The following is a 23,566-nucleotide window of genomic DNA, read 5'->3' on the forward strand; positions in this document are numbered from 1 at the left end:
TGAAAAACCATATGAATGTGATGTTTGTAAAGAGTTATTTCTCAAATCTGGTGGCTTGAAATGTCATGTGCTCACTCAGTGCGGTAAAAAATCGTATAAATGTGATGTTTGTGAAAAGTCATTTTTGTTATATGGTGGTTTGAAATCTCATAAGCTAATTCATTCTGGTGAAAAAGCATATAAATGTGATGTTTGTGAAAAGTCCTTTTTGCGATCTGGTCATTTGAAATCTCATCAGCTAACTCATTCTTGTGAAAAACCCCAGAAATGTGATGTTTGTGAAAAGTCATTTTCGCGAATTGATACTTTAAAATCTCATAAGCTAATTCATTCTGGTGAATAACCACATAAATGTGATGTTTGTGAAAAGTCATTTTCACAATCTAGTTGTTTGAAACGGCACAAGCTAATTCATTCTATTTAATTGCTGTATAAATATGTGGATTGTGAAAAGTTGTTTTTCAATCTAATAATTTGAAATCTACTATGGTAACCCATTTTGGTGAAAAACTACATAGATGTGATGTTTGTGACAAATTATTTTCACGCATGCGTAACTGAAATCCGCACAAACAAATCACACACCTTATGTGAGATTCACTTATCAATTTCAGCAATTTAGTTTTTCTACAAAGAATTTTGTTTTTCAACGAAAAAAAAACGTTTAGCCTATCTTTTGAAATTTAATTTACATTGGGTTTCAGTCACTACTACACTACAAGAGTACAAGTTCGCACGTTAACAAGGCCTGTGTATATTAGGGTAATAACTATGGCGATTTTTGTAACTAAACTTACTTTTTTTAGTTGTGCCAATTAACAAAAGAAATGTAGAATCAAATTTTCATGGTTGAATGGTCAATATTTAAGAAGTTGAAAAGTTACCAAAAGTCACTATTTTGTGTTTTAAGGTTTTAATGTTTATGGGGAGTTGTTTTTTTTCGATCTGGTAGTTTGATATCTCATAAGCTAACTCATACTAGTGAAAGACCATATAAGTGTGATGTTTGTGAAAAGTCATTTTCGCAATCTGGTAATTTAAAACAGCACAATCTAATTCATTCGGGTAAAAAGCTATATAAATGCTTTTGAAAAGTCGTTTTTGCAATCTGGTACTTTGAAATTTTATAAGCTAACTCATTCTGGTGAAAAAGCATATAAATGTGATGTTTGTGCAAAGTCATTTTCTCAATCTGGTCGTCTGAAGTCTCATTAGGTAATTATTCATTCTGGTAAAAAACTATACAAATGTGATATTTGTGACAAATTGTTTTCACACATGTATATTTTGAATCGGCACAAACGGTTTCACACTGGTGAAAAATTATATTAATGTGATGTTTGTCACAAGTCATTTTCACAATCTCATCACTTCAAATCTCATGTGCTAACTTATTCTGGTGAAAAACCATATAAATGTAATGACTAATGTTTCTGAAAAGTCATTTGTACGATCTGTTGGTTTGAAATGGCACAAGCTAATTTAGTCTGGTGAAAAGCGATATAAGTGGGATGTTTGTGAAAAGTTGTTCTCTCCATCTGAAATCTCATCAGCTCACTCCACTAATGAAAAACCCCATATATAGTCAAGTGGGGCAAAGAAAAGCAAAATTGACATAGTTTTGATTTTCTCGATGAAAAATGTGCCAAACAGTCAAGCGTTACCCTCTATTGATCAATATTGATATTCCACTGATGTATCCGAAAAATTGGAGCATTATGTTTATTCTTTTTATTTTTATCGAATATTTTGTCTTGTTTTTTTTTTCCCCAGTGTTTGGAGCAATAAAAACCATGCACAGGGTAAAAAAAACAATCAATTTTTACAACAAATTTGTTAAAAGCAACACAAAGCAGAAGAAATAGCTATATACACAGATGAGGTTAATACTGTAACATCTTGTTCAAACAAACAAAGAAGTTTATGCATTATAAAGTCCATATTTGCTGAGGAACACAATTTTTTCTTTTACTTCCTCTTCCGGAAAACGAAAATATGATTTTGCACGTCCGGCAGCAGTTAACACTGCAGTTGAAGGGCCCCAAAAACAATTTTTGATGTTGACAATATCTATGTCCTCCTTTATTGGTCACTGGCCAGTCTCAATGCACTGCATCTTCTGAAGCAAGACATTAATTGAGGCAAGTCAATTTAAGGCATTTTATTTGCCTTAACGAAATTGCCTATTTGCCTATATGCGAAATATAATGCTACCAGGACTGGTTAAACCAGCGGTTCTCAACCAGTGGGCCATGGCTCACTGGTGGGCCATAGAAGCATTTTGAGTGGGCCACAGACATATTCTAAAAACTGAAAGATTTATTCAAACATTTTGTTCCATTTTTGTCACTAGGCTATAGTCAATTTTACACTTGTGTGTTTGTATAGTTACAATGAATGATGCTGCTGTTTTTAGCTACAAAGTGGCAATCATCATTCTATCTAAGTATTGCAACATACAGTACAGTTTTACATCAACTCAGTTTTTACAACACTTCATGATGTAATAGACTACTAGTTTGTGGTTACTATTAAGCCATCTTTATAAGCGGTAGCCTTAATTGTTGAACTTCTGCAGATCCGCTTTTTAGTAGGCTACGTGAAGCATTTTATTTTGTGGATTATTTTGGGGAGGAATTGACAATACAGTACTTGAATCTTTAAGTTTGATAAAAATTACATTCAGTATGCAGCCTACCAGGGGCGCCGGAAGCGGAGGGCAGGGGGGTGAAAGCCCCCCTGCCCTCAATTTTTCTGCGGATGGGGGGGGCAATGATGTCCTTTTGAAGTCATGTAAGCTACTGCACATTTTGCAATATAACAATTTCTGCTATTCGCTTTTAGCCTAATTATAATCTTTCGTTGTTGCCTCAAAATAATGTTCACCACACACAATTCTGTATCACAGTATGTTACATCATTATATCATAGCATGATGCCCTTCCGTGCTATTGTTCTTTGCCTAAAACTTCAAAAAAATGTCCTTTCAGCCACAAAAGTGCCCTTTTTTCATAATCCTGCCCCCCCCGCCCACTTAAAAATCGTTCCGGCGCCCCTGCAGCCTACATCAATTTTTGATAACAGAAAAGAAAAAGGACAATGCGTATTATGTTGTAAAGTTCTTAGTCATCCAAATTACAAGAAGGATGAAGATGTGAATTTTTTTTAACGAAAAAAAAATACTGTGAAGCGTCAGCGCCTGGATTTAACAAGGGGATTCCAGAAACATTTCAAAGGCAATGTTTTGCTGCTTTTTGTTTATAAACCTTTTTTGTAAGTTTTTTTTTACATAAAATCTGAATGGGCCACAGAACTTTTATGCAAACAAAAGTGGGCCACGAAAGAAAAAAGGTTGAGAACCACTGGGTTAAACTAACACTTAACAGAGACTTCTGAAACTGGTAAAGCTTACAAGAAGGTTAAGCTCTTGAGTGGCTGCTTGGCAGGAGTTCAACCAAGTGGAATATTACATAAATCAATTTTGGATCAATTTAGTGATTTGCATAGTACCTGAAGAGTACTTACCTCTAGACCTGTATTAGACCTCCCCAATCCCCGGACTTTCTTTTGTTTTCATCTATATTGACTTTTCTGCATGGGTTTTCAATGCTGATTTCAAAAATATGCATAAAATTTTTTTTCGATTAACGTCTGGGAAGTTATTCGCTGTTGCTTAGCAACAACTTTTCAAAAAAATTACAAAAATCCCCTTTAAAACCCCTTTACTTTTAACCCAGTGTGCTCATATCTAGATTATCTGAAAGCATTTCTTCTGCTGATGAATTAAAAAAAAAAATTATTAAAATTGGACAATCGGTACCAGAGTTATGACCGTTTAAGTACCCAGATTATGCAGTCACGCATGACTGATTTTTGTTAATTTATTGCCAAATGATACTAGAAAAATGGTGAAAGTTGCTTTCAAGGGGTTTTTGGGGGTAAGGAGTTCAAAAAATATATTAAAAAGTGTCTCAGAGCAACAGAAAAAAAGTTATTAAAAAATTGATACGAACAGTCATGCATGAATGATTTTGTCGCAGTCGCGTCATTCCTACAACAAGATGTATTCCTTGGCACCACAAACGTTAAATGCCTGGAGTCATATACAGTATATCGTGGAACCGATCATCTCAATGTAGCTAACATCTGGGTACCCATTGCACTTGATGTTAGAATACACGCTTCATTGCTCGGAAAGAGCTCTGATCAAGTGCAAGATGGTCACGGTCCGCCACAATTTCAATAGCATCTCTCAACCAGCATAATGTAGTCTATGCATCTAAATCATGTGGCAAAAAATGGATTAAGTCAGCTGAACTTAACGATAACCTTCTGTAATGTATTTCAGGTTTCACTATTGATCAGTTACCATTTTCTACTTGTATTTTGTATGATTATATAACGTATTGTATTCACTTCTACTGTCTAATATTCCGTGTGTATTCATGTATCTATCATGGAGCTGAGGAAGAGTAAAATGAACAATGGTGGTTTGCTTGGTAATTTGCAGCCTTTAAAACATTTTAAAGAAGGACAATTTAGACCAACTACTGGAGATGTTCTTCAAAAATACATATATCATCTTCAATTTAAGTCCTCGTAACCACCAGAGTGGGAAGCTTGCAGCTTGTGATACAGCAGTATGTCTAGCAAAAGTATGGCAGCCTGCTTGCATTCTACTGATGACAAAACAAAATATCCAAAACAAAATTATTCGTTTGGTTGATGAATACAAGAAATACAAACATGCCAAAAAGGAATCTGCTGCCTTAATTAAATTTCGAGAAACACTGACAACACGATTTATGATATCTGCTAAGAATGCCGAAAATCTTATTAACAAAATCAAAACATTGCTACCAGAAGATAAGGCATAAGATATACAGTTTCTTAAGTTACTTGAAACAAACCAACCAGCATCTCTTGGACCCCTTGATAGAAAGAGGTTGAAACGCTTCAAGAATTATGCATTGAAAAATCAAATGAAGGCAATAAAGTATGATGTATGTTTGTTCCCAGTATGCTTAACAGCCCAATGATTTTTAAAATAACATACCTATTAATTTTTGATACGGATGCATAAACAAGACGTTTTTTACAGATAAATGCAGATTCTCAGCCATCTACCTCAGGACTTAATTTACTCTCCTCGTCATCTTCCCAGTAAATTAAGTCGAATCTGCATTGATCTGTAAAAAATGTCTTGTTTATGCATCTGTATCAAAAATAAATAGGTAGGCTATGTTACTTTAAAAATCATTGGGCTGTAAAGCATACTGGGAACAAACATACATCATACTTTATTACCTTTATTCGATTTTTCAATGCATAATTCTTGAAGCGTTTCAACTTCTTTCTATCAAGGGGTCCAAGAGATGCTGGGTTGGTTTGTTTCAAGTAATTTAAGAAACTGTATATCTTATGCCTTATCTTCTGGTAGCAATGTTTTGATTTTGTTAATAAGATTTTCGGCATTCTTAGCAGATATCATAAATCGTGTTGTCAGTGTTTCTCGAAATTTAATTAAGGCAGCAGATGCCTTTTTGGCATGTTTGTATTTCTTGTATTCATCAACCAAACGAATAATTTTGTTTTGGATATTTTGTTTTGTCATCAGTAGAATGCAAGCAGGCTGCCATACTTTTGCTAGACATACTGCTGTATCACAAGCTGCAAGCTTCCCACTCTGGTGGTTACGAGGACTTAAATTGAAGATGATATATGTATTTCTGAAGAACATCTCCAGTAGTTGGTCTAAATTGTCCTTCCTTAAAATGTTTTAAAGGCTGCAAATTACCAAGCAAACCACCATTGTTCATTTTACTCTTCCTCAGCTCCATGATAGATACATGAATACACACGGAATATTAGACAGTAGAAGTGTATACAATACGTTATATAATTATACAAAATACAAGTAGAAAATGCTAACTGATCAATAGTGAAACCTGAAATGCATTACAGAAGGTTATCGTTAAGTTCAGCTGACTTAATCCATTTTTTGCCACATGATTTAGATGCATAGACTACATTATGCTGGTTGAGAGATGCTATTGAAATTGTGGCGGACCGTGACCATCTTGCACTTGCTCAGAGCTCTTTCCAAGCAATGAAGCGTGTATTCTAACATCAAGTGCAATGGGTACCCAGATGTTAGCTACATTGAGATGATCGGTTCCACGTTATACTGTATATGACTCCAGGCATTTAACGTTTGTGGTGCCAAGGAATACATCTTGTTGTAGGAATGACGCAACTGCGACAAAATCATTCATGCATGACTGTTCGTATCAATTTTTTAATAACTTTTTTTCTGTTGCTCTGAGACACTTTTTAATATATTTTTTGAACTCCTTACCCCCAAAAACCCCTTGAAAGCAACTTTCACCATTTTTCTAGTATCATTTGGCAATAAATTAACAAAAATCAGTCATGCGTGACTGCATAATCTGGGTACTTAAACAGTCATAACTCTGGTAACGATTGTCCTATTTTAATAATTTTTTTTTTTTATTTCATCAGCAGAAGAAATGCTTTCAGATAATCAAGATATGAGCATACTGGGTTAAAAGTAAAGGAGTTTTAAAGAAGATTTTTGTAATTTTTTTGAAAAGTTGTTGCTAAGCAACAGCGAATAACTTCCCAGACGTTGATTGAAAAAAAATTTTATGCATATTTTTGAAATCAGCATTGAAAACCCATGCAGAAAAGTCAATATAGATGAAAACAAAAGAAAGTCCGGGGATTGGGGAGGTCTAACCTGTATTGTATGTAAAAAATACACCAATGAATATTGTTTGTTACCATGCAAAGCTTTTTCAAAAAAAACATAGGTCAATTTATGAGATTGATGCGATGTTTATAACAAATATATTTTTTGTGAATGTATATTTTGAATCAACACAAACTATTTCGCACTGTTGAAAATCATAGTAATATGATATTTGTGACAAGTGATTCTCATTCGTGTTATTTGAAATCTCATATGGTAACTTTGTCTAGTAAAAAAAACAAAAAACTAATGATTATAATGTATCCAGAAGTTGACATCCTAAATTCTAACAGTACGTTCTAAGACCTTGTGAAATATATATTGTAAATTAATTATACATTATGTTACTGTCAGGAAGTTTGATCTGTAATAGATTTTTAGATGTATGCCTATATTCGCATGAAAGTAACTACAAAAATATTCATGCACTTCACTTAGGGACAGTAACTTCACTACACGAAAGAGCAAAAAGCCTGTGAAAGTTTCAAATGGATTTAAGTGAATATGGTTGCACACTATTTTAGTTTAGTTGTTAATTTATTTAGATTAATACAAAACTCGAAAATAAAACTTTGTGAATGAAGATTTCAATTGTGTATGTTTTTATGTGATTTTAAGTTACTTTTGTGCTATTGTTACCATTTAAATAACGGACTAGATTTTCGCCCTTGTGCTAAAAAAGCATATGAATGAAGCATATGAATATGATGATTTTGACAAAGGTATTTGACCAATCGTTTTTACATCGGCTTAAAAGTGTTTAGCCTACTGTGGTGAATAACCCATTATGTAAATGTTATGTTTTCGACAAAGTTGATTCTACGACTACGTACTTGTAATTTGGAAAATTTGTCTTTACCTTTTTCATGTTTTTTTGTTGTGATTTTCAGGAAAATGTTACTTCATTCAGTTGCTTCATTTTAAATAAGTGTCGTATTATTAAATCAGTTTGTAGTTCCCTTCACTTTCGAATATGAATCCACACGAAACCGTTCCTGTGAAGCTTGAAGTTTCTGAAGTATGCGAAGCTTATGGAATTATTCTTAATCAAGATCATTTGGAAACTATTGTAGACACCAAGGAATGTCCTCCATGTTTGTATCAAGAAGAACTGTCTTTCATCCAATCAACTGAGAATGAAACTCTGTTCGGCAATATACGGTATGCTGCAAACATTTTAAACGTTCATCATTGTTGGTCAATTATTATTAGATAGTTCATCAGATGAACCATTTTGCAGTGATTCTTTAATCATAAGTTGCAAAGTTGTAAACTAGAAAGTCATCAGTGAACACTCACGAGTGAAAGACCATATGTAGCTGTAGAAATGTTTTTTGTTACAACTGTATTTATTATTGAAAACATTGGTGACAAAACCATATAAATGTGATGTTTGTGAAAAATTGTTTTCTCAATCTGATAATTTGAACCGTCATAAGCTAACTCATTATTGTGTTCGGAGTGGCAAATAAAAATCTAATTCAGAAAACCATCAGCGGGCACTCACTAGTGAAAAAAATATTTAATTATGGAACATTAAGTTTTGCTACTACTTACTAAAACTTTAACAGCCTGTTTCATCTTAATAGGATTATCAGAAGGAACTCATCCTATAAGGTGAAACAGTCTGTTTAGGTTTTAGTAATTAGTAGGTAACGTTGATATAATGCGTTTTGCTTGTCCTTTTGCTTGGCATTGAGCACTTTTTGTAGTGATAATAGCATTTATTGTTTAATTTGTAACGTGTACTGTTCGCGTTTGAGTAACTTGAAACGTCACAAACAACTTCACATTGCTGATAAACTGTACAAATTTGATGTTTGTTTTTGTGGCAAGCTCATTGTATTAGTTCTCATATGTTAAGTCATATTCGTGAAAAAGTGCTTGAATGTGATGTATGCAGATTGCAGACGTTGCCAACCATTACTTTCAAGTAGCTCGTTATTGTGATACTATAACACACAAAGAGAGCCGTTGGTGTTCTTGCTTTCTCCTGTTACTTCTGTATTTGTTACTGTGTGTTTTCAGCTGACACAATAGTGTTGGTGAAAAAAAATGTTTAAATTTCAAATTATTTCCAAAGGTTTGAAACAACAGCTTGTGTTTAGGCTACAAAACTATGCAGTAACGTTTATAGCAGGACATCAAATTTACTTGTTATAATGTAGTTTCATCTTACAAAAAATAATTTTGTTTGTGCTGCAGAATTCAAGTAAAGTTTGAACTTCCAAATTTGCATTGGAATTTTGCTCACGATAAGTTGGCTTAGTCAAGATGTCTGATGCTCATATTGTCATGATAATATTTCACCCACACTTTTTCACATCCCATCCTTTCTGTAGCTATCGAGTTGCACGATCAGTTCGCAAGAAATAATTAATCATCATATTACCTTTCAGTATGAATCAAGATGAGAAGGTTCCAGTGAAGCCTAAAGTTCCTGAATCATGTGAAATTATAAACCGAGATGATTTAAAAACTATTTCAGCCTCCAAGGAATATCCTCCATATTTGTATCAAGAAGGGTTATCTTCCATCCAACCAACTGAAAAGGAAACTCTGAATTGCAATGTATGTTATGAACATTTCCAATGCAAATCAGCATTGAAAACTCATCTAAAAATTCACTTCAGGGAACTATCTTGTTGCAATTTTTGTGGTAAGAGTTTTAAATGGAAATCTGACTTGAAAAGACATCAGCGAATTCACACTGGTGAAAAGCCATATAAATGTGATGTTTGTGAAAAGTCTTTTTCGCAATCTACTGACTTAAAATCTCATAAGCTAATTCATTCTGGTGAAAAACCATATAAATGTGATCTTTGTAAAAAGTCTTTTTCGCAATGTAGTAATTTGAAACGGCACAAGTTAACTCATTCTGGTGAAAAACCATATGAATGTAATGTTTGTAAAAAGTCATTTTCGCAAACTGGCACTTTAAAGTTTCATAAGCTAATTCATTCCGGTGAAAAACCATATAAATGTGATGTTTGTAAAAAGTCATTTTCGCGATCTGGTCATTTGAAATCTCATAAGGTAATTCATTCTGGTGAAAAACCATATAAATGTGATGTTTGTGAAAAATCATTTTTACAATCTAGTAGTTTGAAACGGCACAAGCTAACTCATTCTGGTGAAAAACCATATGAATGTGATGTTTGTAAAAAATCATTTTCGCAAACTGGCACTTTAAAATTTCATAAGCTAATTCATTCCGATGAAAAACCATATTAATGTGATGTTAAAAGTCATTTTCGCGATCTGGTCATTTGAAATCTCATAAGGTAATTCATTCTGGTGAAAAACCGTATAAATGTGATATTTGTGACAAATCATTTTCGCAGTTTGGTCATTTGAAATCTCATAAGCAAGTTCATTTTGGCAAAAAAAACATATGAATGTAGTGTTTGTAAAATGTTACTTTTACGTAAAAATAATTTCAATCCACACAAACGACTTGATTCTGGTGAAAGATCACGTAATTGTGATGTTTGTTACAAATCATTTTCACACATGGATAATTTAATTAAACACGCAAGACTTCCCATCTGCGAGTCACCATATAAATGTGATGTTTGTTGAAAGTTGTTTTTGCGATCTGGTGATTTTAACTGTCATAAGGTAACTCACTCTGGCGAAAAACCCTATAAATGTGATGTTTGTTGTAAGTTGTTTTCGCAAACTTGCAGTTTGATATATCACAAGCTAACCCATTCTGGTGAACAACCACATAAATGTAATATCTGTGACGAGTCGTTTTTAGTAATAAGACTTATACCACTTAAATTGGCACAAACTACTTCACACTGGTGAAAAACCATATAAATGTATTGTTTATGAACAGTCATTTTCACAATGTAGTAATTTGAATCGACACAAGCTAGTTCATTCTGTTGAAATGCTATGTAAATGTGATGTTGAAAATTGAATGAGGCTGTTCACCAGGCGTTAAATTAAATAATATGAGATGTTCTACTGGTGGAAGTTGAGCTACACCAGTGGTTCTCAACCAGTAGGCCATGGCTCACTGGTGGCCCATAGAAGCATTTTGAGGTGGGCCACAGAAATATTTAAAAAAATTGAAAGCTTTATTGAAACTTTTCATTTCATTTTTGTCACTATAGTCAATTTTACACTTGTTTGTTTGTTTAGTTACAATGAAGGATGCTGCTGGTTTTAGCTACAAAGTGGCAATCATCATTCTAATTATTGCAACATACAGTTTTACATCAACTCAGTTTTACAACACTTTATGATGTAGCCTACTAGACTAGTTTGTGGTTACAATTAGGCCATCTTTATTAGCGTTAACCTTGCCTAATATATACTAAATAATATACTATGCCTAATATAATAAGGTTATTCTATCATACCAATGTGTTGTAAATGGGGGTCTGCTACTATTCGGTGAGTCCGATTCGGTGAGTCCGATTCGGTGAGTTCCTAACTTCTAACCCCTAACCCTAAAACGGCAATGATAATTAGGCTACGGTACCCGATAATTTAAAAAAAAATTGAAAAAATCCCCCGTTAAGGGATCGGACTCACCGAATCGGACTAACCGAATCGGACTCACCGAATCGGACTCACCGAAACGGGCCATTCCATGTAAATGAAACAACATATTTTCTGTCAATTTCTTTGTAAAGCATAAAAAAGTTACACTTTGTTACAATGAAGCATATGAATATGACGTTTTTGAAACTAAGTTAATTGACCAATGTTTTATTTGACCAATCGTTTTTACATCGGCTTAGAAGTGTTTACTCTGGTAAATAACCCATATAAATGTTATGTTTTCGACAAACTTGATTCTACGTACTCTTAATTTGGAAAGTTCAACTTTACCTTTTTCATGTTTTTGGTGATTTTCAGAAAATAATTGCTTCATTCAACTACGTTGTTTTAAATAAATAATTTTAAAATCAGTTTGTTGTTTCCTCGCTTTTGAATATGAATTCACACGAAAGTGTTCCTGTGAAGCTTGAAGTTTCTGAAGAATGCGATCCTTATGGAATCATTGATGGACATCATTTGGAAACTATTGTAGACACCAAGGAATGTCATCCATGTTTGTATCAACAAGAATTATCTTCCATCCAATCAACTGAGAATGAAACCCTGTATGGCAATATACGGTATGCTGCAAACATTTTAAACGTTCATCATTGTTGGTCAGTTTTATTTATAGAATCTAAGATAGTTCTTAAGATGAACCATTTTGCAGTGATTTTTTAATTAGTAGTTTGAAACTAAAAAGTCATGTGTGAACACTCACGTGTGAAAGAACATAATGTAGGCTGTAGAAACATTTTTTGTTACAACTGTTTTTTTTCGTTTCGGTAATTTGCAACGTCACAAACAACTTCACACTGTTGATAATAATAAGACCGGCAAGTTATTTTAGTTACACCAGTTGGGTGCAAAATACTGTAGTATCAATAAAAAGTCTCCATCATTGGCGATTTTAAGCCAATTTTTATTATTCTTCTTGGGCTGTACTCTGCAAAAATTGAATTCTTTGCATGACAGTTTGTGCTGGTTTTCCATAGTGAAGATTGTCTTCGTTGACTTCCTGTTCACTTAATCCAACTATTTAACTTGCTGAACATGAAGCCTTGATGTGACAAAAATACAATTAGGCAAAAATGTATTAAGTTGGTGCAGTAGGATGACTTGCGTCACAGAGGACTGTAGTAGATTATTTTAAAACTGTCATAAAGGAATGTTAAAAGAATAGTCATAGAATTTTGTCGGACAAAGATAGAATATGTAGTTTGTAGTTTGCAGCACGTAGTCTTGCGACAAAATGTATTCCACGTCGACGTCGAGTTGTTGTTGCACCAAATTAACCTTTGTCAATTGTCTCATGGAAATTTGTTTTTGTAAAATGTCTTTTAGGCCTACCCATGTTATACTACTATTATTATCGCTTTTTCACTTCCCGTTCTTTCTGTTCCTATCGAATTGCATGATCAGTCTGCTAGAAGCGATTAATTATCGTTTTACCTTTCAGTATGAATCAAGATGAAAAGGTTCCGGTGAAGCTTGAAGTTCCTGAATCATATGAAATTATAAATCAAGATGATTTAAAAACTGCTTCAGCCACCAAGGACTATCCTCCATATTTGCATCAAGAAGGGTTATCTTCCATCCAACCAACTGAGAAAGAAACTTTAAAGTGCAATATATGTTATCAACATTTCCAAAGCCAGTCAGCATTGATCAGTCACAAAAAAAATCATTCGTGTGAACGACTTTGTTGCAAACTTTGTGACAAGAATTTTAAATGCAAATCTGAATTGGAAAAACATCATCGATTTCACGCTGGTGGAAAACCATATAAATGTGATGTTTGTGAAAAATCGTTTGCCCGAGCTGGTCATTTGAAATCTCATAAGCTAACTCATTCTGGTGAAAAACCATATAAATGTGATGTTTGTGAAAAGTCTTTTTCGCAATCTAGCAATCTGAAATCTCATAAGCTAACTCATTCTGGTGAAAAACCATATAAATGTGATGTTTGTGAAAAGTTGTTTGTGCAATCTGGTACTTTGAAAGCTCATAAGCTAATTCATTCTGGAGAAAAATCATATAAATGTGATGTTTGTGACAAATCGTTTGCACTATCTGTTGGTTTGAAATCTCATAAGCTAACTCATTCCGGTGACAAACCATATAAATGTGATGTTTGTGAAAAGTCTTTTTCGCAATCTTACAATTTAAAATCTCATAAGCTAATTCATTCTGGTGAAAAACCATATAAATGTGATGTTTGTGAAAAGTTTTTTGTGCAATCTGGTCATCTGAAATCTCATAAGCTAATTCATTCTAGTGAAAAACCATATAAATGTGATGTTTGTGAAAAGTTTTTTGTGCAATCTGGTCATCTGAAATCTCATAAGCTAACTCATTCTGGTGAAAAACCATATAAATGTGATGTTTGTGAAAAGTTGTTTGTGCAATCTGGTACTTTGAAATCTCATAAGCTAATTCATTCTGGAGAAAAATCATATAAATGTGATGTTTGTGACAAATCGTTTGCACTATCTGTTGGTTTGAAATCTCATAAGCTAACTCATTCCGGTGACAAACCATATAAATGTGATGTTTGTGAAAAGTCTTTTTTGCAATCTTACAATTTAAAATCTCATAAGCTAATTCATTCTGGTGAAAAACCATATAAATGTGATGTTTGTGAAAAGTTTTTTGTGCAATCTGGTCATCTGAAATCTCATAAGCTAATTCATTCTGGTGAAAAATCATATAAATGTGATGTTTGTGAAAAGTTGTTTGCGCAATCTGGTCATCTGAAATCACATAAGCAAATTCATTCTAGTGAAAAATCATATAAATGTGATGTTTGTAACAAGTCATTTGCACGATCTGGCAATTTGAAATCTCACAAGCTAACCCATTCTGATGAAAAACAACATAAATGTGATGTTTGTGACAAGTCGTTTTTAGTGATATGTAACTTAAATCGGCACAAACTACTTCACGCTGGTGAAAAACCATATAAATGTAACGTTTGTGAAAAGTCATTTGCACGATCTGATGGTTTGAAATTACATAAGCTCACTCATTCTGGTAAAAAAACATATAAATGTGATGTTTGTGAAAAGTTATTTATGCAATCTGGTCGTCTGAAATCTCATAAGCTAAATCATTCTGGTGAAAAACCATATAAATGTGATATTTGTGATAAATCGTTTTCACACTTGTATATTTTGAATCGGCACATACGGTTTCACACTGGTGAAAAACCATATAAGTGTGATTTTTGTGACAAATCATTTTCACAATCTGGTCATTTGAAATCTCATAAGCTAACTCATTCTGGGGAAAAGCCATATAAGTGTGATGTTTGTGAAAAGTCCTTTTCCCAAATTGGCACTTTAAAATCTCACAACCTCACTCATTCTGGTGAAAAACCATATAAATGTGATGTTTGCCAAAAATCATTTACTCGATCTGGTGATATGAAATCTCATAAGCTAATTCATTCTGGTGAAAAACCTCATAAATGTGATGTTTGTGAAAAGTCATTTTTGCAATGTGGTGGTTTGAAATCTCATAAGCTAATTCATTCTGGAGAAAAACCATATAAATGTGATATGTGTAAAAAGTCATTTAAACGATCTAGTGATTTGAAATGTCATAAGATCACTCATTCTGGTGAAAAACCGTATAAATGTGATGTTTGTGACAAGTCATTTCCGCGATCTGGTACTTTAAAATATCATAAGCTAATTCATTCTAGTGAAAAACCATATAAATGTGATGTTTGTGAAAAGTTTTTTTCACAACCTGGTAGTTTGAAATATCATAAGCTCACTCATTCTGGTGAAAAACCGCATATATGTGATATTTGCGACAAGTCGTTTTTAGTGATATGCAACTTAAATCGGCACAAACTACTTCATACAGGTTAAAAAATCATATAAATGTGATGTTTGTGAAAAATGATTTGCCCGATCTGATTGTTTAAAATCTCATAAGCTAACGCTAACTCATTCTGGTGAAAAATCATAAAGAAAAGCCATTTAAATGTAATGTTTGTGAAAAGCCATTTTCACACTCTAGTAACTTGAAACGGCACAAGTTAATTCATTCTGGTGAAATGCTATATTATAAATGTGATGTTTGTGAAAAGTCATTTTTGCAATTTGAAATCTCATATGGTAAATCATTGTGATGAAAAATTCCATAGATGCGATGTTTGTGACAAATCGTTTTCACGCATGAATAATTTAAATCGGCATAAACGAATTACACACCTTATATGACATTTACTTATCAATTTCAGCAATTTAGTTTTTCTACAAGAAAATTTAGTTTTTCAACGAGAAAAAGATTGCAAATATTGAAAAGTTTGGGTGTTCATTAGGACATTTATTGTTTCTAGCACTAGTTGCAACGTTCATCTGATGAAAGTAAAAGCGACAATAAACAGGTTGGTTTATTGCTTCAACGGCGTTTCACGCACCATGACAATTCGCATCCTCAGAGCGAATAACATACAAAATAAGCATACAAAACTATTTTATATGTTATTCACTCTGAGAATGTGCATTGTTATGAATGTTGCCGGAAGCGCCAGTGATGCAATAAACCAACCTGTTTATTGTTGCTTTTACTTTCACTTTCATCAGATGAACGTTGCAACTAGTGCTAGAAACAAAAAAGATTACGTTGAGCCAAAATTGTGAATGTTTTGTATTTACATGTTTGTCATATGATCGACATTGGTAATTTACCTGAGTATACTCTTCTTATGAATGTGATATTTTTAACAATGAATGTGATGTTTTTGACAAAGTTGATTCTATGCAGGGCTGCGATTTTTGCCTTTTTCAGCGGCAATGCCGTTCGACAAACGCCGTGTCTTACAGGAAAAAAAAAACTTTAAAAAGGAAAAAAATTGAGAGAGGACGTCAAGACAGGTCGAGGAAAAATCGCGAGGGGGGAGAGCATCAGGTGATGCAATTATAAGAGTGCCGACTTACGTAAATTTTCTTGTGCCAGGTATCACTTCAAGGCAAGGCCTAGAAGCGACGCTTCATGCGAGAAATTCTCAAGGCGTCCGTGCCACCATTTTGAACACAACGGGAAAATGATCGAAGTTCTAACGCCTGGCATCAAACATTTCGCCACACACGTTTCGCGCTATTGGACACAATTTTCTTTTATAGATAAAATAACCTAGGCTACTTTTAGTTGTCAACGTCTATACCAGTTTGTATTTCGCCGTATGAGCCAACCAGGGAGCCAATTAACAATATTGCACTGTTAAAATGACTCTGTTGGATACTTATTACAAATGTTTTTCACGTCTGAAAGACATCCTAGTTTCCGACCAGATATTCAGAAATAGACAGACAATCGATAACAACTTAATAACATTGAATTGCATAATTCAAAATTAATACAGAAATGAAATAGATACATGATTTCAAACGTTTTCGGCAAAACTTTCTGCCCTCTTCAGGAAAATATCTTAATTCATCTAAACAAACAATTATTGGCGTATATAGTCGAAAAATTTTGGCGTATATAGTCGATATATCGGTGGTCACAGCGGTAAACCATAATCTCTTCGTGGGAAAATTGTAACATAAGATTCCCGAATCCGTTCGTCTGTATGTAATGACCGAAAGAGAAACACTCCTTTGAAACGTCTATTCAAATTTGTATTTCTGTAAAATTAGCCACCTGCCTGTCGAAATGGAGATGCAACACGGTACGCCACTAAAACCTGTCACTACAATACAAACTACTTAGATAAAGACGGAATTTTTGTCCAGCTAGCAAGCACTAAGCCAACAGTTAAATGTGCGACTAACTCTCAAGCAACCATTTCACGAATGACCAGAATAGATAGCAATATCTCAAACTCACGTACGCAGTACTGTGACGTAATAGTGAAAGACATTGTCCCGCAATTCAAACAGGTGTTCAAAGGTGATGATGCAATATTTCATGTTTAAACAGGTTTGACACAAGTCTTACGAACGATGGTGCAATTTTGGCTCATTTCTAAGAAAAATTCCATGACGTAAGATTCAGTAGATCTGAACGGTTTTATATGACGTTTGATTTGTATAGAGTTTCGTGGACAGTCTAAACTAGTTATGACCTAGTTATGACAGTCTAACATGGCATAACTAAAAAGGAATTTAAGGACAATCGTGAGCCAATGAATAAAACACACAATACACAAATTGTTTGAGTCACTCACGTTTAAGTTAATACGCAAATACAAAGGGCATGCAAAGAATGAACAACAATAAGAATGAACACGACGATACATGAAATTGGTACCATAGGTACACGCTAAAATGACGCTATATACATACAATAGTTGCGATAATAACCGACTGTTCTGTGCTCAGACAAGTGTCGGCCACCGCAGACAAAACCAGGCTCAAACCTTAACACTTAGGTGTTCTTTACGAGGGCGAGGCACGAAATATCCCTCAACACGTAGTCTACTTTCACTTTCCCCGTACTCTCATCATAGTTGCAGACGGCAACTTTAGCTCTACGAACCACAGGCTTCCCTTTCCTAATTTGTGGAACTACCTCATGCACCCTCCCAAGTTGATACTTCCCACGTTTACCAATGTCCTGGAGAGAACCTACCACTACAAGTTGACCAGGCTCCAAATTCTCGGCCATTTTTAGCCATTTCTTCCGGCCCTGAAGACCTGGCAAGTAAAAATCGATCCATTTACTCCAAAACTGCTGAGAAAGTGACAAATTGAACCGATAATCCCTTCTTAATTGGTCACGATCATGTTGTTTCCCAACAGCACAGTATGGGTCTAAGTATGGGGTCAAAAGTGAGGCAGGGGTGATGACAGTAAAATCCCTAGGGTCGTCACTCAAAGGTACCAAAGGGCGTTCGTTCACAATCCGAACGGCATTGCCTGTGTACGTAAGCAGTTCAATAAAATTGGGCTTACGTATTGAAGAGTCCAAAATGTGAAAAAAGTACTTAGTCATATCGGCCACGAAACCAAATCCACTAAGCCGAAATCTAGCCAAGAGATCTGCCAGAGGGTTCAACAAATCAGGACACGAAAACATTACATCAACACAAGTTCCTCGAAATTCAGACTTTCCATCGTAAACAATGCGCTTTTTTAATTGTGACGTCACAAAGTATGGTAAATACCATTCAAATCCCTTGAGATTTCCTGCTTCACCAGCACGCTCAATATAGCCATTAGCTTTAAGATCTTTCATGGTGTCAGTAAGGAAATCACGAAGTTCAGGTTGTTTTAAAGCTTTCTTCCTTAAAGCAGCAGCTCTATCTGACGCCAACACAAAATTGTTAGGTAGATCAATAACTTCCTTCAACGGTACAGGTATCTCAAATCGACCATCTTTCAACTCAATATTCGGTTCAACAAGTTCTCTAGCCAAAATATCATTGCGAGACAATTCACAGGTTTCATTTTGCAAGGTCAAATCCTGAATGACTTTATTCAGGTCTGCTATTTCCATATCACGAGACTCAATTTTACGCTGAAAGCTAAAGATGACATCCGACTCTGAAGACGTTTGCACTCTGCACACGTTAGCAACGCTTTCATCTAAGGGTGACTTACCACCACAAGCCAACCAACCGAGAGGAGTGAGCAAAGCATGTGGTTCACTACGATTCTCACCAACACGCTCTTCTTTAGCACACATCAAATAAGCGTTGTCGTTTCCAATCAGTACATCTATAGTACTCTCTCTCTCTCTTTAGGTATCATAGCTGATGCAGCCCTCGATGTATAATGATGTTCCAGTTTGATCGATCTCGTGCTTCTTGCCAAATTTTAGTAGGGTTTTTGATAAGTGGTTGAAAATTGTGCAAAAATGTGAATCTTTGTGCTCCTCTTGACCGTTTACCTATAATTTTTCCACTTAAAGATAAATCTTCAAGTTCGCCTTTCCTTATAATGTGACCTAAGAACTTCAGCTGTCGCATTTCTAAAGATCTCAGTATCTGCTGCTCCTGGCCCATCTGTTGGAGAACTGCTCTGTTGGTTCGAAAAGCTGTCCATGGAATTTTAAGAATTCTTCGGTAAAACCACATATCTGCAGCTTCAATTTTATTTCGGGTTTTTGCCGTTAGTGTCCAGGTTTCACATCCGTACATCAAAATTGACCAAACAAAGCATTTTAACAAACGAATTTTTAAGGTTTTGGAGAGCTTTCGATCTTTAAAGATTTTTGCCATGGTGTTGAAACTTGACTTTGATAATGCAATGCGTCGTCTAATTTCTTCTTCACATCGGGTGCTTGGATTCAGTATTGAGCCCAAATAATTAAATTTTTGAACCTGTTCAATTTTGTTATCATTGCAGTACACGCAAATTGTTGGTTCAGGAAGACGTTTCGAGACTGCCAGAGTTTTGGTTTTGTTAATGTTGATTTTTAGTCCATATTTTTCATTGGATGTTTGAACTGCATCAAGTAAAACTTGCAAACCACATTGTGACGTTGCAAGCAAGACTGTGTCATCTGCATATCGAATGTTATTTATAAGTTTTCCGTTTATATTAATTCCTTCATCAATTTCTTCCAGTTCTCTAAGGATGAGTTCACTATACAAATTGAAGAGATCTGGGCTCATGACACAGCCTTGTCGAACACCTCTTGATATTTCCATCCATTCAGTGATTCCATCGGGAAGCATAACAGCGGCTTGCTGCTTGTAGTATAGATTGTGTATCATACGGAAATCTTTATCATCAATCCCAATTCGTTTTAGTGATGAAAGAAGCTGGAAATGGCGTACTTTATCGAAAGCTTTTTGATAATCTATGAAACACAGAAATACATCTTGTTGGTGTTGAATTGAACGTTCACACAGCATGCGAACTACAAAAATTGCATTTCTGGTTCCTCTGTCAGGCATTAATCCGTATTGGCAAGCAGATATTTCCGGTAAAATCTTTCTTCGTATTCTTTGGAGAACAATTTTTAAGAGCAGTTTTAATGTATGTGACATTAGACTTATCGTTCTGTGATTTCCACACTCAAGTGCATTTGTTTTTTTCGGGAGAGCAATAAAAAGAGATTTCAGCATATCCTCAGGTAATTCACCATTTTCATAAATGGTATTAATGAGATTCCACAACAAGTTTATTCCATCTTCTTTCAAGGCAATCAACATTTCCACCACAATTTCATCTGGGCCTGCTGCCTTTCCGGTTTTTGAATTATCTAAAGCCCACTGTACTTCTTTCTTTAATATTGGTGGTCCTGTTTCACAATTAATCATATTATTATCAATATCCTCTCTGTCATCTTGAAAAAGGGTAGTAATATATTCTTCCCAACGTTTCTTCACATCTTTCGGTTCATAGAGAATTTTGCCATCAGAAGATCGAATGCACTTCGATGTTAATACAGGACCGGTGTTGGATATTAAGCGTATTTCCTTGAACAGTTCCTTCGGGCTGATGTCTTTGAGCCTTTCAATTTTTTCACACTTTTCTTCTAACCATCGTTCTTTTGCAGATTTGCACTTTTCTTGAATAGATTGATGAATTTTGTTATATTTTTGCGGTTTGTTTTTGACTGTCTTCTTTCTGACATAAGATTTTTTATTTCTTCTGTCATCCAGTGAGGCTGTTTAGTTCGTCTGGTTTCTTTTGGTATAACTTTATCTGCTGCTGTTAAGATACTTGTTTTGAGATTGTCCCACTGATTATCTACTGTTTCTTTCTTTTGGTTCACTGGGAGATTGTCCAGGACAGCATGACAAAAATCTGTTTTTATTACAGGATCTTTTAGAGCAGTTAACAAATATTTCGGTTTGCGTTTCGGTTGTTTTAGTGTGTTTAAACGAATTTTGATTGTTGCAATTACAGGGTTATGATCACTGTTTACATCAGCACCTGGATAGGCTCTTGCATTAGAAATGGAAGACCTATATCTTTCATTTATCATAATGTAGTCAATTTGATTTCTTGCTCGGTCACCAGGACTTGTCCAAGTATATCGACGCCGAGGATGTGCCGCAAACCATGTGTTCATAACAGCAAACTTTTTTCCTTCACACCAGTCAATGAGCATCTCACCACGATCGTTTTGTGATCCAAGTGCGTGAGGTCCAACAGTTTTTCCATGTTTTTTGCAGCCAACTTTAGCATTGAAATCACCCATCACAATATTCACTTCCTGTGATTTACATTCTTTGTACAATTCATCCAGTGAGTCGTAGAAATCACCAATTTCCGAGTCATCTGCATCTGTTGTTGGTGCATAAGCAACAATCAGATTGATATTGAAGGGACTAGCTTTCAGTTTTACGAGAAGCAACCGATCAGATTTAGGCCAACTACCCAATATTGATTCAGAAAGTTGTTTGTCAATAATCACAGCAACACCTCTTTGATGTTCATTACCTCCAGAGTATATAATTGTTTTATCATCTTTCACAAATTGACCAGTATTTGTCCATATCTTACTTCGCAAAGACCCAAGCAGTTCATTCTCATTCTGTCCATTTCTAGAATAACATTGTCCAGTTTTCCTTGCTGGTAAAGTGTTCGTACATTCCATATGGCAATTCTTTGAGTTCGTTGTCGGAATGTTTTTGCATTAATTACAGTTGTTGAATGACGATCGAAGGAGCCCTGCAATTGATGACTCCGACTACCGGGCGAGGGGCTCTGGTTTCTAGAACTCGGAGACCCATTTACGCCGTTTCTCGTATTTTTGTTGAACTTTTGCATCATTGTAGACTTGGCCATAGTACTGAAGTAGGTAGGCCAGTTCCTTTCTTCAGCGCCTCTGTGTTTAGTCAGCCGCACTGCTTCCAGCCGTACCACGAGGAGGTACACAGATGACTTGGTGCCAAGAACGGCCACCCAACGGCCATACAATACAATCATAGTACTACAATCATTCAAATGAAACATATTCACGTCATGAAAATGACGGAAACTACTTAAATCCTGCTTATGTGGTAAAGTTTTAACATCGTCAGCCCAAGCTGGCTTAACCACCGAAGTTATATCACAAAACAGTTCATTCGTCTCTAACGACTGAATGTTGAGTTTAACAAGGTCAGCACAAGTAGGTTTCTGACCAGCCAGAGTATCCATTTTAAACGACGCTTTGTCATACGGTTTAACGTCAAATTCGCAGACCAAATCACTCGAAACAAAAGTCAACTGCGAACCAGGATCATGCTGACAATACACCAACTTCGATTTGCCAGTCATTGGATTCAAAACACGAGCAGCAGTAATGCGGTTAAAGGCTGCTTTAACATTTTCAATCTTAACATTACGCACAGGAACTCTGGCACCAGCATCACCTTTGCCGATCGAATCCAGAGAATCACGTGACGTCACATAAAAATCATGCAGAAGAAAATAGTGTTTCCTATCGTTGTTAGGCCCACACTTACGACAGTTATTTGCATGAACGCAATCCCTAACCATATGCTGGCGCAAACAATTCAAGCATTTGCCAGCTTTCACAATGACATCTCTCCGATCTTTTGGTGTCAAGCTCAAAAATTGTTTACAATTAGACAAAAAATGATATTCAACTTGACCACGTGACGAACAACAAATGCATGCCGGTATGTCACTACGTCTGGCCACACCACCGCGCGGTGAGCCAACAGCAGTCGAGTACTGCGAACTCCCTGACATCACATCATCATGGGGTTTTACCGACGTCTGCCTAACCGGACAAGAAGGCAATTTTCCTTTGCCAAACTTTTTAAAATGCTGCGACTCACCAGAATCGCCCATTAGCATAATGCTAAAATCAGTCGACTTGCGCGTTTCCTCCCGTACTACAAATTCAAACAAACTCTGAAAAGTAGGCTCATCAGTGCCACTATACTGATCACCTAAAAAGTCAAGATAACGCTGCTTAGCGTCAAACGGGAGTCGCTTAGCTAAATCCAAAACAAAATGTCCTTCCAATTTATCACGCTGACCATAAGCTTGCGCGTAAAGCAGACACTGCGACAATTCATCTTTAAACTCTTTCAAATCACTGGAAAAGATCGAAGTCAATTTGCTACCATAGCGATACTTTCTAATTTCCGGTTCGGCGAAAAGACCTCCACGAACCTCAAAACGCTGAGACAAGCGAGCTAACGACATTTCTATCCTGTCTTCTTCTGACAAGCCAGGAGTGTCGGAAACCAAATTAGCAATCGTTTGCGCAGCTGTTATAACACAAGCTGCTTGTAACAAAGTCAAACGAGTTCCTTTAAAGGGCGAAGCTGCCATTAAGGCCGTAACACGATTTTTAAAGAAGATA

At 35.4% G+C, this 23,566-nt stretch overlaps 2 protein-coding genes across 4 annotated transcripts in view; both read left to right on the top strand.

The window, feature by feature from the left end:
- The window catches only part of LOC145770038 (uncharacterized), a 96,196-nt gene extending 86,185 nt beyond the window's left edge, over positions 1-10,011 (top strand). Inside the window, exons 2-3 of one of the 2 annotated variants that reach the window (XM_082581624.1) lie at positions 7,255-7,933; positions 9,172-10,011. In XM_082581624.1, the coding sequence (XP_082437750.1) occupies positions 7,746-7,933; positions 9,172-10,006 (1,023 nt within the window). In that variant the 5' untranslated portion in view covers positions 7,255-7,745 and the 3' untranslated portion in view covers positions 10,007-10,011. The remainder of the gene's footprint in view (positions 1-7,254; positions 7,934-9,171) is intronic. The other variant, XM_082581625.1, reaches the window with a different exon arrangement.
- On the top strand, positions 9,240-16,166 carry LOC145770034 (uncharacterized). 2 transcript variants are annotated; one of them, XM_082581619.1, is made up of 3 exons: positions 9,240-9,343; positions 11,648-11,910; positions 12,789-16,166. In XM_082581619.1, exons 2-3 carry the CDS (start codon positions 11,726-11,728, stop codon positions 15,205-15,207), a joined length of 2,604 nt encoding a protein of 867 aa, XP_082437745.1. In that variant the 5' UTR covers positions 9,240-9,343; positions 11,648-11,725; the 3' UTR covers positions 15,208-16,166. The 2 variants fall into 2 exon arrangements, with proteins under 2 accessions (XP_082437745.1, XP_082437746.1); XM_082581620.1 differs by lacking the exon at positions 9,240-9,343 and having other exon boundaries at positions 11,708-11,910; positions 12,789-14,101; positions 14,522-16,166.
- Positions 16,167-23,566: the final 7,400 nt, after the last annotated feature.

Source organism: Aplidium turbinatum, chromosome 5 (assembly GCF_918807975.1).
Source record: "Aplidium turbinatum chromosome 5, kaAplTurb1.1, whole genome shotgun sequence".
Classification (NCBI taxonomy): domain Eukaryota; kingdom Metazoa; phylum Chordata; class Ascidiacea; order Aplousobranchia; family Polyclinidae; genus Aplidium; species Aplidium turbinatum.

What these genes read in the sequence shown, in the direction of transcription:
- LOC145770034 (XM_082581619.1), top strand. Translation starts at nt 11,726, where the DNA reads ATGAATTCACACGAAAGTGTTCCTGTGAAGCTTGAAGTTTCTGAAGAA. An exon ending in ACCCTGTATGGCAATATACG is followed by an intron (nt 11,911 to 12,788) that starts GTATGCTGCAAA and finishes TTTACCTTTCAG; the next exon opens with TATGAATCAAGATGAAAAGG.